Raw genomic sequence first — 14333 nt, forward strand, 5'->3', positions numbered from 1 at the left:
AAAGTAATGCCATAGGCCGGAAACGCGAACCGGGGCCTTGGAAACAAAACATAATTTGCTATCAGTTACGCAAAATTAGTTTTTTTCGGCATTAACGTCAATAATTGCTACTTAAAATAATACCAAAAATAAAATGTTTCTATCTTTTAACATTCCCAATTTTTTAAATTGTTTTTTATATCATCAGCAACGTTTGGCTCCCCATTTTTATTTAAATATTAATGTAAATCTTTGCCCGCTCGTACGCCTATAGCAACTCCATTGTACAAGTTTTTCTACAATATATTTCGCCCCTATTTTATATACACTATTTACTCCTTTTTTTAAAAAGAAAAATCACTGTATTTTCACCATTTTTACGGCGCTTTTATTTCAAGCGAAACACGCTATTTTTCGAACACGGCTATTTCAATAAAAAAAAAAGCCATGCGTTTTTTAACGATTCTCGCAACCAGCGTTACGGCCGTGCCTATAGTATTAGCTGGTTCCGCAAGCGACCCATATGATGAACCGGAAATAGTTTTCCCGCCAGGTTTTAATTCAAATCCAAATCAGCCTTTCAAATGCTGGATGGTTATTTACCACGTCCGTACATATGAGCTCTTCAAGGATACATGGAAGAAAGCCAATCCTTTCGATATTGTTAATTTCGAATTTGACGGGAAAAGATTTTCTTTCCGGGCTACAGAAAATTGCGAGGCGGAAACGATGGGACAGGCGGAAACATGGACTTATTACTGGGTTATGGGAGGCCGCATGGTAGACATTCCATCTAAAAACAGCCGGAGCCGTGAAAATGATAATATAGACCATCAAAGGCCTGCCCAAATGCGAAAACATTTTTAGCCCAGCCAACCCATAGGTTTTTGACTGGGACCCGTAATGGCCCACGGGTTTTTTTTTGCAAGTAAATAGGGGCCCGCGGGTTTTCGCGTTGGGGCGAATAAAAAATTGAACCCATGCAAAAGAAAAAAATGTTATTTAGAATTTGGATAGAATTTGACAATTAAAATATATTTATCCGTATAATTATTTGTTAGTAGTTCTTCAAATCAAAAATAAGGCAATATAATGCAAAGAAGATTGTAATAATTTATATATATATATATATATATATATATATATATATATATATATATATTACTTTATTATCTTATTTATCGCACGATTTAACCAGCAGTAGTGTCTGTTATTCATAAAGATCTCCAGCTTCCGCCCCAAATAGTGGTAATAGCGGGTGTATGAATTCTTTGTATACGAGGGCCATATTTACCTGGGTGCGACCCATTTTATAAAATCTGGCTGGCGGAAAACAATTCACGTATTCTGGTGAAATTTGTTATCGAATTTCCAGGTTAAATATCTGTGCATTTGCGGTCCCTAGCATTAAACAACAAGGTGTTTTCATTGCCCATGAATTTCTGCTTTACCACATTTAAATTGACTTAAGCAACAACGTGCACCAATGATCGAAATTGGCCCACTAGGCTGCCCGCGGTTCGGCCCTGTAAGCCCCTTGTCCGACGCTTATCGGCTTAGCAAAACGGTCCAGTTAACCTTACAAAACTTGGCCGTTCACACCTTGATCTCGTTTAACGTGCTAATATAGTATTTTTCTGTGTCGGAGCATTTGGTAAGGCAAACGAGCAAACATACGAAAAACACACACGGGAACACTCAAGGTGAAGATAAAACCGCTCAAGTTATTACATGTACTGACTTAAATCTGCAATCAAAGTGTGCCGAATGTTGCAATAAATACATTCGGCTGACCATCCACTTAACTGACACCCGCATGCCGTCCCGGCTTTTTCGGGGCTTCGTTACCATAATTGTCGTGGGATTTATTATTTTGGTTATATTCAGCGTTTGTTTTGATCCTGCGACAAAATAATGGAGCGCCGGGCAATCCAGCAGCCCGATAATGGCGAATAACGCACTGCGTTATGGTAACTCGGCTTGCTGGCTCGGCATGGTTGGCACACATCGCCTGCCAAATACTTAACTGCTTCGAGCAGTAAAAAGGGGGTTACAAAAAACTTGCCAAGCTCTACACGGCCGTGATAATACTGCGTCCATTGAAAAAGTCTACTAAAAAGTCCAATGCAGGATTTCCGGAGCGCAAATGGACGTAAACGGCAGGTCAGGAACAGCTTACCACCTTGGCAGGATCAGTTGTACCATATAATCCATATCTGGACCCTGAAATTATACAACCACCCCCAGCACACCGGAACCAATAATATCTTCCATGTTGACATGGCATCTTCAGTCCTGTCAGATTCGCCAAGACATGAAAAGTTCCTCGCAGGAACAAGTGCCATGCAGCATTTGGACCAGGCATATTGACAATACCTAGGTCGTATGTCTGAAATGGCGCAAATTAAGTTGATGCTGACAAGGCAGAGAGGCAATTATCACAACCAGGCGGCGGCTGGAAAAGCATAAATAGATGGCTATTTTCCAGCACATCTGCAAACAATATGCCCTATCCCCTATCACCAGCACCGCCAGCCACCAGATTCCCGAGTCTCAAGCCCTCAACTTTCTCAAAAAATGTTCCGCCTCGCCGTCCTCGCCCTACCTGCCCTCAGCAGCGCAGCGATCCTCCCACGCGCAGAGCCCTCCAACCTCCTACCAACCCCGTATCATGAAGCCTCTGCCCGGCGGCCCTCCATCCCCGAGCCGGTGCACATAACTTGGACCGAGGCCGACGTCTTCGCCAAAGGCGGCAACGCGACCGCAGCGCCGGCCCAAGAGCCAGACGAGGCGGTGCACTTGGCCGCCCTGCAGGCGCGCGGAATAATCGGCGCCGACGACCGCGTCGTCCTCACCGACACCATCTACCCGTTCTCGGCGATGGGGCGGCTGCGCGTCAACTTCCCCGGCGGCGCATCGTCATGGTGCTCGGCATCGCTCGTCGGGCCGCGCGTCGTCGCCACCGCGCGGCATTGCGTCTCCCCCGGCGCCAGCTACAGCTTCTCGCCCGCGTACCTGGACCGCGACCGGCTGCCGACCGGCAACGTCGTTAGCATCATCAGCCTGAGGCAGAACGGGGAGCTGCAGGGCTGCGAGTGGCGCAACGACTGGGCGCTCATGATCCTAGACCGCAGCCTGGCGGCGTCGTCGGGCTTCTTCGGCGCGCGGCCCTGGGACAACTCGGTCGCGCGGCAGAGCATCTTCCGCACGTACGGGTATCCCCAGGACCGGAACCCCACGGGCCAGCAGCCGTACGTCCAGGGGACGTTCCCGGCCTGGGTCGAGGGCGGCTGCGACAACGGCGGGCCCGTCTTCTTCACCGCCGACGTCACGCCCGGCCAGTCGGGCAGCCCCATCTACCGGCAGGTGCCCGTGGCCCCCGGCGGCGAGTTTGTCCAGTATGGGATCGCTGCCGCGGGCAGCGATAATTACAACCTTTGGGCGCATGGCGAGGCGTTTGTCAATGCCGTTACCGCGGCGAGGAGGGACTTTCCTGCTTAGGGGGCGCATAATTTGCTTGTTAAGCATTCGCACAAGGCAGGGTGTACGTGTATCAAACGATTGACGAGGTTGAACTTTTGGCCTGGCGCCTAGGCAAGTTCGGCCGTCATCTTCCGTGGAACCCACACTTCTTTTGTTTGCATTCAATTTGAAATAATAATTAGTCTGCTTTGTGGATAAAATTTGGCTTCAGCTAAGTATCGTTTAGCTCAAATTGAATCGAAGAACTACCGCGATTGCTGCACCTGAGTTGTGCCCTTACTTGGTAATGCCGAGGACGGTGGCATAACAAATAATTATTCCGATTCTTATATGCCACTTGCAACCGGCAATTACAAGCTAGCTAAGGTTAGCCTTTCGCCCACGGTTGATATTATTTCACTCCTCAATCTAAAGCCTTTTGTCAACGAGTTTGATTATAGAGCTTTTACATTTAATTGTTGTTAAATTAAGCAACCGTGCAAAACTGGAAAACAATAATGTGTATACCACTTATATTTTAGTTTGTCAAACCCCGCCTTTTTTTCTCTGATATAATAATGGGAATGATACAGTCATCGTTGACTAGTACCTTGGCCAAATGATAAATAACAAATATCGGGCTAAAATCGAAGTAGCTATTAGGAGTTTTACTTACAGAGAAAAATCGCACATGCCTGTATTTATACTTTTTTCCTTCTTATTACATAAGGTTCTGTATTATGGTAGTTACTAGGTAAATTCAAATTATTCTAGACTGGCTCTTTTTTTCAATGCCACGATTCCCGTTTCTCCAATTTATTTGCGGTTACTTGCTGCGCATAGTCACTATTAATAGGTGAAGATGAGTCGCTAATACGATTAAGATACACTAATAACTTGTGCAGGTTAATAGAAACATGTCATGTTACATTATAACAATTAATGCCGGAGAATGAGTCATGTGTATTTGTATATATCTCCTCTAAAAAGATATTAGAAACTGAATCGTTTGTCAGATTTTTTCTTTGAACAGTACAACTATAAAAATCTTCAAGACCCTTATGCGAATTTGCAGACAGCGTTTGCGTACCGATTTCTCCCCGCTTGTCCTTAAGTCTATTCACTCTCTCCGCATTCAAAACACCTCAAAATGCAGCTTTCCAGAGTCGTGCAAACCCTTGTCCTATTGACATGTAGCGTTTCTGCCACGATCGCACTCCCAATTAACCCCTCTACGGGTAACATGGGCGAATTCATTCCTCAACTCGCCAACAGCGCCGAGGTTATCAGTTCAAGCTCCCTTGATCAGCGTGACAAGGCGACGCCAGACGTGTCTGAGTCACATGTAAAGTTAGAGCCTCGAAGGTGGGATTGCGGTAACTACTGCGACGGCGATTGTCAAGATTGCCGGGCTCACCGGGCAACAGTCCATCAGCAACTTGCGGCCAATTTGCGGGAGATGCTGGACAATACAGACGAAAAGCCAAGATCAAAATGGAATTTTTGGCGTAAAAAAGAACCCAAGGCGATCTCTATCGATCCAGACGACCCTAGTCCGCATTCAAGTCTGCCCGCGAGCAACCCCCGATCGATTCCGGGGTTGTAAAATAATTTTCACTGGCTTTCTGCCGACCGTACCGATTCAAGAGAATCTTTCAAAATCTCGCTCAATGTTATGCCCCGTTGAAATAATAGCAATTGTCGCATTTGGGTTGGGATCCTTGGCGGGAGGAGGCGCGTGTTATCGGGATGCCTTATTTCCAAAGCACCCATATGTATGTATATATATGTATTTGCGCAACCATTTATCTGCGTGTTGGGAAAAGACTGCGAATAGAGTCTCTCTTATCTAGAGAGAGAACAAGTAATTGAAAACAACGAATCGCACAAGTTAATTATTTTAAACCCGAATTCCTGCGCGTAGACGACGTCTATAACCAAGCCTAGACTAGTCAAAATCGCGTTGCCCAGGCTTAGGGAGATGTTAGGTGGTCAGGAAAAGAAAACCACTGATTCACTCACTTTGCTAGCAGTGTATGTTTTGTCGTCTTTCCTCTACCCAGCAAGGCCTGATTGGCTTTTCGTCCCCGAATTGCATTGCTGGGACCCTCTTTTCTTGTTCCTACCTGCTATGCACAAATAGTGACACCTGACAGTAGCAAAGTGTGCAAATGTTGCAACCTGCATTTGATCTTGTACGTACCCACGACGGTGTAAGTCGTACCAAAGAGGTGTTCACGCAAAAGTTTTGTTTAGTCGCCTTTACGGGCGCTAGCAACCAGACACCAAAAGGACGAGCGATCAAACAGGGGATGGTCCAATAGGCTTTACAGTCCCTTCAAAATTCGAGTACCTTGCAAAGTCATGGTCAAGAAAGATTCAAGCCGCAGCTGGTAGCTTTAACTTTGCGCTTGAAAATACAAGGAGCAAGGGATGCAGCGTGAAGCCATGCGGATAATGGGTGTCTATTATCGTTAAATTTTAATTCAAGTCTGTCGTCATTCTCTACCGAAACTACGAACCCAGATCATGAATTCTCTGCACCCATTTTCCTTGCTTGGCTTTTTTTTTTTTCTTTTTTTTATGTCCATCTTTCGCTCTTTCAACCTGGGCTAGTGCGTAACGATAGCCGCCAGCATGAATTGAATGGCATCCCTGGAGGAGCTAAGCGCCTCTACCTTGAGCCAGTGCAGCTGGAGCAGAGCTGGGCCTGGCTCACGTAGAGATCGGCATAGTACAAAGGGACACACTTCTTAGTACCCGCTGCAGAGCATGATGTAAGCTTTTTGTCGTAAACAAAATTGGAATGACCGCAGGCCCAGCTCGAATAGGTTGGTTGGTATGAGCACATCTTGTTCGAGTTGCTTTTTTTTTGGGGGGGTATCGGGGATGGTTGGCTTTGCTTGCTGTTTGTGGAAGTGCTTAGTGATGAGAGTGTGCCAAAGCGGAAAAACAAACTCTCTGCTCGGTATTTTCACGAAATTTATAGGCATTTGGTGTTGTGAGATCACAGCTTGCAGCTAATCACGCCGTAAAAAAGTCACTTAATTGTCTTATATCACAGTTAATGGGGAGCTGTCAATTGAGGTCAGTGATTCTACGTTATCAGAGAAACAGATACTCAAGTCAGTTACAGCCCACAAAGATTTTCATACAAGCATGGGTCCGGTGGCTCAATGGTAGAGCGTCTGACTACGATTCAGTCTGGTTATCAGGAGGTTGCAGGTTCGAGACCTGCCCGGATCGGAACCCAGTAGAACGAGCTTCTCCGTGTTCGCTTTTTTGCGGTAATTATGTTTTGGCGTGGGCAATGTATCAGACGCTCGTGACAGGTTTAGTCAAGAACCTGGTGTTGGTGCCCACTGAATTTGGCTGTGCTAGGTCGCCGGATTCAGCGGCAGTCACTCTGCGTGAACTTCCGTAAAGGCTCCGGCCCTGCGTTTGTTACGAGCTCTCCGCAGTGGAGCGAAGGCTATTACTCGTCACCGTTCTTCCTACCGTCTGCTGCACGTCCAGCTCAACTGTTTATTTACGCCAAGGGGTGTGCTCACTGCCTAACGTAATGGGTATGTTGGCCGGTTGCTCCAATGGGGTTCCGACGATTTATGGTATTTTCAAATGTTTAGGCCTTCCCGCCATAGAAGTTCGAGGAAAAAGGGCCCGTTGCGGTGCGTCATAGCCCTCTTGGATCCGGATAACAGTTAAGGATATCATTGTTTTCATGGAACATCAGGCTGTAGCTATGGGTCTTGGCTTGCGTGGGGGCATCATGTTGGTGCTCTAATCTGTGGCCTGGTTGGTAGTGCAAATGAACAAGAATATGGGTTACACAGTGCAAAGCGTGGTGCTTTTCTGTGCACATGCACATATCTGTAAGAACACTACTCTAGAATATTCGGTCAAGCGGGAAGGGGGCGACACTGGCTAAATCGTTTGAAAATAAACCCTAGTCTAAAAAGGAATGTGAAATGGAGGACTTGCTCGTCGAGTCCTCATTCCTTTCCCGCAACTACTTAAAAGTCTATCCATAATACTTTTCCAACACCAGAAAGACTCTATATCCGCTCCCAACCACCTTCCAACTCGGGGTTTGAAGGTTTACGATATTCAAAGCTGAAGGTATGAATGGTTTTTTTTTTTTTTTTTTTTAAAAAAAAAAAAAAAAGTCCGGACGTATTTCTATAAACCTGCAAAAAAGTGCCTTAAGCCCCTTATAAAGCACCAGGTGGAGGGCCGTCTCCAACGTATCCAAATAACTGGCGGTCAGGCCTCGATATAAACCCCGGAAGCCCTCCTGCCGAACCATTGAACCTTTCGGCACGTGCCACAATTGGTGGTCAGTCGAGCAATGAAGGAGGCACTTGTAAGTTGACATGCAGCTATACCTGAGCTAGGGACTTTTTTTCTGATCCAAATCTGCACAACTAGGGAACCTTTGGCGCCATCGGCCGCAGGGCCAAGGGCGTGATGAAGACATATTAGTTGTTGTGTTCAAATAACGGCCTAACCGAGTGTTGTCGAGTGGAGATGTCAACGTTTCAACAACTGCTGCGCGTATATATCTGAGCTGCACCGTAGGTGATCAGCTCCTTCATTCTTCACGTCTGATATTCACTAATCAATGTAACGGTCAGGCCCAAACGGGAGTTTTTCCAGAAAGTAGTCCAACAAATGGCCAAAAATATAACATGAGGTCTCCGAGCTTCGTTGGTAAATTCTTGGAGAATTTTGGAAACGCCTGATATGATATTGGAACCAGTCAACTCCCCCTTTGGTACAACATTCGCGACAACAGGCGTCAACGTACGGTTAAATAAGAAAACAACAGTTCCAGCAATTCGAAAGCTTTCCGCTAAGATTTCAGGTAATTCAGACTACCATCGTTGGAATTCGCGCGGAATCGGACGTAGATATAAAACCATGTCCGTGCGTAAGAAACTTCAGCTTATCAAGGCAATGTTCATCCGCAAGCACATGGACATGAATACAAGTACCAAATTCCGAACTCTCCTGTGGAACGATTGGTTAACTGAAAATCTCATTCTGGCCTTCCGTCTGGGTGTTTCGGGAAACGGCGTAATCTTGGTGGTAAAAAAGTAAACCATCAACTGGGCGGCTCGAGCTCGAGCATCATCTTCTTGAAAATCAACCCTATTTTTCTCTGCTTTCCAATACCTCCCTCCAACTCCCCCTCACGGCCATTGATGAACTCCTCCGCAGTGGACTCGCAATCCACCGCCATCGAGAGAACCCGGAGGATACCCGACAATTAACGGATTGAAAACAAGCAAGCCACCGGGCACACGCGCGATGGCCTCGGTGGGCGATAGGATCACCGGATCCTGGAGTTCATGCACCGGAAACGGCGTTTGTCCGCCACCTAGGCCGACATTTCCGGGAGGCCGAGGGTTCGCCTGGACCGGAATCTCCATTTCACCGATACCAGAGCCGGAATTCCGGCTCGCCTGGATCTCCCGTAGCAGACCTTGGAACGGGTTATTGCTGCCGCCTGCTTCCGGTCCCAGAAGCGCCACATGATGCGCCGGAAAAATGGTGCTGCCCCTCAATTTACCCGGGCCGTGAACGTCCCCAAGCAGACCACCGAGCGGGCTGCTGGTCGTCACAGGAAGCTGGAAGCTGCGGCCGACGCCAGGCATCGGGGTCCGAGACCTGCCAGGACGGTTGCCGAGGCCAAAGTGGTCACGATTGCCATGCGGACTGGAGGATGGGCGAGTGCGGGGACGGTCAGGGATTTCGTTGGCAGCGGCACCGGGAGCGATGCTGCGATCGATCAAAACTGGGTTGTTCTGACCAGGCCTCTGGCTGCGGAACCTCCGTATTGCTTCCTGCAATGCCAAGGGCAGTCTTGGGCCGCTGGCCGAGAATGGAGGAGACCCTGTGCTTCCGGCCGCGGGGCTTCTTGCGCCCCGCCTGAGCGGATCACGAAAGCCATCGGCAGTCTGAAAATACCGACTCGTTCGACCTCCAACCCGAGGACCATCTCCATGCCGAGCATCGTCGCCAGCGGAGCGGTGTTGGTTTCGTCTTCTGCTCTCGCAGACGCGCCTGGCGAGGCCGTCGCGGTCACGGAAGAATAGCATGGCGTCGCTGGCGTTGGCGTTGTTGTCAAACGCGCCTCTGCACCCGGGACAGCGCTCGAGGCTCGGCAGGATGATTGGAGAGGCCTCGTCGGTCCAGCGGATGTTGCGGTTGCAGCCGGCCACGTCGCCGTTACGGCGGGCTGGGCATATTTCCTCAAGCTCGGGCTCGTCCTCTCGGTGGTGGCCGCAGGGCCAGGTCTCCCATCGGCGGGACAGCAGACACANNTTTTTACACTTTTAGTTGGATTTGGTTGGGTTGACGGAATCTGGCCATGTATGAATTTGAGAGGTGTTGGTGTAGCTTGTGGACACCGCTACCAATCCTCCTGGAGTCTAAAAATAATATATAATATCTAGGGACTGTGATTTGGGGCTAGTAGGTGACTGTATTCTCAGGTTTGGAATTTTGCCGCAGCGGTGATGTGCCATTGCTGTGTGCGCAAAGATTTGGTGTTGTTGGAGTTTGGCATGAGATGAGCCCGTGATTCTGGATAAGATCAAGCAAACATGATTTCAACCGTCCGGCATGCAACAAAAAGACTTTCGATCCTTTAAAGTTGTTTGAGTGTCACAACCAAGAAGTGAAAGTCTAGTGATTGTCGCAGTACTGTTTGTTTTATCAAGAACTAAACAACCAGCAAGATTTCAGGAGCAGCATGCTGGGTTTGGGTGGATGTGTAGTAGAAGAGAGACTGTTCGTGGCTGCAAGATATATGTGATGAAATATTTCTGATAAAAGTGGTACCTGAGCGTGGTGCTCTTGAAATTCGTCGGCAAATTTCAAGTTCTGAGAGCCCCTAGTGACAAACGCGATGACCAACACTAGCGGTCATTTCTCTGCTGGGCTCACCATACATGTTGTTGCTGTACCGAGATATTTTCAAAGTTTCCATCCAGTCCAAACACCAAGACAAACTTCTCAAAGTCCGCCAAGCGACTGCCAACAATAATGAAATCATTCCTGGCGGGTCAACAATACCAGTTTTCTGGGTCATGTGTGGTCGCTTTTGTTAAATGTCTCACACGAGTTCGGCAAACATCTTTGTCTGGAATGCTAGGAATCATGCACCACGGGGCCAGAACTCTGATATTCCGCTTTCCACTGAAATGATCCCATTCGGTACATGTCGATGCAACAAAGAAAACCCGAAATTGTCACTTGCAAGCAGAATGTCGCTTTCGGGCAGCAACAATGACAGCCTTAATGACTAAAATTCGGCACCTGCGCTGTCCGCCTCTAGAATATGGAGATATTTTATATCACAGTCCAACCAAGACAATCAACTGTCACAACTGGTGTGGAAGAGCATCCGAGTCTTTTTTTTTTTTTTTTTATTGACAATAATCAATCGCTAAAAATGACAAATTTTGCCAAGATGGTCATCCGTCTACTGGCGTTTGTCACGGGTTTTGCCGCCGTCAGCAAGGCTATCGCCGGCACTGGTTGCAACCCGACGACGAGTAAGTCCCTCTGCACTGAAGAAAGTCTCAAGGCAAAATATCCCAGACGGCTGACCAAAGCCACCAGCAAAAAACTGCCCGCCTATGCCCGGGCTGAACACGGGTTACTACGAGATAGACTTTAGCAACGACGCCAAGGACGCTTCCAAGTATTGGACCACGTCGGCGGGGGCCCAGGTCACGCGCGACAGCCGCGGGATGGCGCTGCAGTACCTCAAGCGGTTCGACGCGCCGCAGCTCGTCAGCACCTGGTACATGTGGTACGGGCGGGTCGACGTGCAGCTGCAGGTGGCCAAGGGCCAGGGCGTGGTGACGTCCATCGTGCTCATGTCGGACACGCTGGACGAGATCGACTGGGAGTGGTCCGGCAACAACTTTGGGTACGGGCCGAGCAAGGGCCGCGTGCAGACAAACTACTTTGGCAAGGGCGTCACGGGCACCTACGACCGCGGCACCACCGTCGACGTCGAGAACCCGCAGGCCACCGCGTACACGTACACTCTTGTCTGGAGGCCCGACTCGATCGAGTGGCGCATCGACGGCAGGATGGTGCGGACGTTTTACGCCAAGGACGCAGAGACCAAGCCTGGCAGCAGCCATCAGTTCCCGCAGACGCCGGCAAAGTTGCAAATCGGGATTTGGGCTGGGGGAGATCCCTCCAACCCTGCTGGTAAAGGCACCTTTTTTTTTTTTTTTTTTTTTTTTTTTTTTTTTTTTGGGAGTCACAAGTTTTTCAACTGTCTCGCTACCTCATGGAATATTAAGCTTACACATCCACCACTACTCATAGGTGTTATCGAGTGGGCAGGCGGCGTGACCGACGCAAACGGGGGCCCCTACGTGGCTTACATCAACAAGATTACCGTCCAGAACCAGTATGCAGCCGCGGCTTACAACTGGACAGATCAGTCTGGTAGCCATGGCAGCGTCAGGCAGTTGAGCCAGGACCCGGGCAACCTGGTTCCTGTGAGTCCGGCTCTGTTGCCGCTGCGCTCCGAGCTGCCCGTGACTCAGATCGGTCGCTGCGGACGAGAGCTCAACACCATCTGCAAGGGCAGCGTCTTTGGCGACTGCTGCTCGCAGTACAACACCTGCGGCAGCACTGCCGAGTATTGTGGCAGTGGCTGCCAAGGAGCATATGGCAAGTGCGCCAAGCCAAACATCTTTGCCAACGAGAAGCTCGAATTCGAGCCCGAGCCGACGACGAGTGTCAAGAGAATCACTTCTACCAGCAGCAGTACAACTTTGAGCACCAGCACTAGCCAGTCGACAAAAGCCTCGACGAGCACTTTGACTGCTCCGCTGCGAACGGATCTCCCACCAACTGCCAACGGGCACTGCGGCCCCAAGGTCAACACCATCTGCAAGGGCAGCGTATTCGGGGACTGCTGCTCCGAGCACAACTACTGCGGAAACGGCCCTGACTACTGCGGTGCCGGTTGCCAGTCGGCCTTTGGACGCTGTGGAGATGCTCCCGTTGAGCCCAAGGCTGCAACGACTTTTTCCAGCAGCCAGTCTCCCAAAGTGGCGACCAGTCCTGTCGGCTCGCCCAGCGTCTCCGCAAGCACCAGCGCCTCCACAAGCACCACCATGACAAAGCCACCGACGTCCAGCACCGCTGCCGCAATCAGTAGCACTCCTGTGGCGAACGCCAAGCTGGCTGTGAGCCAGGACGGAAGCTGCGGTGGCAAGGACGCCAAGTTCACCTGCACAGGTGGGGTTTTCGGCGAGTGCTGCTCGCAATACAATTTTTGGTAAGTTTTTTTTTTTTTTTTTTGTCTTCTGTATGATGTTCTGCCGGTTGGCATCCCTTTTTCTGCTACTGATCTCGAGACGATGGAATGTGTGCAATGCGCTAACATACTCCTCAGTGGAAATTCCATAGACCACTGTAGCACGGGCTGCCAGGTTGGATTTGGACGCTGCGACGGTTCCCCGGTGGCGTCGGCTGCCAGTTCGCAAAGGCCAGACGACCCGGCTGCCATTTTACCGACAAGCTCGCCAACATCTCGGTCATCCTCCACCACCACTACCAAGACGGCCACCGCAGCAACCATCGGTTACACCTGCGATGACGACTTTTGGTGGGAGAACAACTACTGCTACAAGTACATGGGGGCCAACGGGCAGATGAAGAAGATGACCTCGGCCTTCTGCAACTCGTGGAGCGGCAAGATGAGCGACGTGCCCAACTGGCTCAACAAGGACTGCGGAGGCGACATTGAGCGCATCCGCGGCGCCTGCTGCGGCCGCTACGTAGCACCGCCGGACGCCACGTCTTCGAAGCTCGCCAGGCGCCGAGACGATGCGGCCGCGGTAGGCGGCAGCAAGGGACCCAGCCCCTGGGCGAGCGTGGTCGAGTACCTGACGCGCAAGCAGGCCAAGGCGGCAGATCAGGAGGCGGACAGGCGGGCCGAAAAAGCTGCGACTTGATGAAAAAAAAAAAAAAAAAAAAAAAAAAAAAAAAAAGCTGCAGAGGACGAAGCAAGGGCGGGGCAGAGGAGGAGGGCGGTTGTCGACAAGGGGCTACTCGCGGGGTCGGAGGGAAAAGATGGTGGCGGCCACCGGCCAGGGACGTGAGGGAGAGGAATTGGTTGGCCGGGATGTCATGGGAGTGACCTTTTTACCAGGAACCCCTTGCTCTGTAGGTTACGTCCCTCCCGTACATGAAGGAGTTTTAGGGATGTGGGCGGACTTGAACCTGACTACGGACGGATGTTCCCGGTTGGGCAGAATTTGGGATGGAGAATTTAAACAATTTAAACGTACGATCAAACGCCACCGGTTTGCTTGTTTGCCGTCGCATCCAGGTTCTGACTCGGACACTGTTCTCTTCTCTCTTGGCCTGCGTTGCTGTCGCTCACATATTGTATAGTACGAGCCGTTAGTTTAGTTGGCCGAACTACGGCTGGTCTGAGGAAAGCCTATTTATTCAATGGTGGCATGGGTTGTGCTGCGGTTCGTCTTTGCCATACCATATGCCGAATTTGTATTTGAGGGTTGCTGCCATGTTTTTGCTCGTCTAGTATGATTCTGTGTGTTTTCTTGTTTTCTCTCTGCTGATTACAGCCTCTGGGCTTTTTTTAAACCCAATTTCATAAGCTCAAATCCTAGGCCAGACCTAGATTCTTTTGGGTATAGTGTTTGGTTTCTCGGTAGTTTAATAGAGCTGTGAAAAAAAAAAGAAAAAAAAAAGAAAAAGTACCGTCTCGTTGCGGTAATTGACAAGCGGCGAATTGTTACTACAAGCTCAGCCCAAAACTTCCTTCAGATATGGCGTGTTTATAAATCCATCCCAGCTCCAGTAGATGAGACCATCTCCCGGATTGG

The 14333-nt window shown here is 49.5% G+C and overlaps 4 protein-coding genes across 4 annotated transcripts; 2 read left to right on the forward strand and 2 right to left on the reverse strand.

The window, feature by feature from the left end:
• Positions 1-2556: 2556 nt before the first annotated feature.
• PpBr36_04796 (uncharacterized protein) lies at positions 2557-3480 on the forward strand (the record flags this gene model as incomplete). Its single annotated transcript, XM_029891955.1, has 1 exon — positions 2557-3480. One exon carries the CDS (start codon positions 2557-2559, stop codon positions 3478-3480), a length of 924 nt encoding a protein of 307 aa, XP_029749721.1.
• Positions 3481-6115: 2635 nt separating this feature from the next.
• PpBr36_04797 (uncharacterized protein) lies at positions 6116-6292 on the reverse strand (the record flags this gene model as incomplete). The annotated part of the gene is made up of 1 exon (XM_029891956.1): positions 6116-6292. One exon carries the CDS (start codon positions 6290-6292, stop codon positions 6116-6118), a length of 177 nt encoding a protein of 58 aa, XP_029749722.1.
• A 2341-nt stretch (positions 6293-8633) lies between these two features.
• PpBr36_04798 (uncharacterized protein) lies at positions 8634-10375 on the reverse strand (the record flags this gene model as incomplete). The annotated part of the gene is made up of 2 exons (XM_029891957.1): positions 8634-9776; positions 10364-10375. 2 exons carry the CDS (start codon positions 10373-10375, stop codon positions 8634-8636), a joined length of 1155 nt encoding a protein of 384 aa, XP_029749715.1.
• A 525-nt stretch (positions 10376-10900) lies between these two features.
• On the forward strand, positions 10901-13436 carry PpBr36_04799 (uncharacterized protein; the record flags this gene model as incomplete). The annotated part of the gene is made up of 4 exons (XM_029891958.1): positions 10901-11003; positions 11071-11673; positions 11794-12757; positions 12875-13436. The coding sequence occupies 4 exons, from the start codon at positions 10901-10903 to the stop codon at positions 13434-13436; spliced, it is 2232 nt and encodes a 743-aa protein (XP_029749716.1).
• Between the last annotated feature and the right edge of the window lie 897 nt (positions 13437-14333).

This window comes from Pyricularia pennisetigena, chromosome 6 (genome assembly GCF_004337985.1).
Source record: "Pyricularia pennisetigena strain Br36 chromosome 6, whole genome shotgun sequence".
NCBI lineage: Eukaryota > Fungi > Ascomycota > Sordariomycetes > Magnaporthales > Pyriculariaceae > Pyricularia > Pyricularia pennisetigena.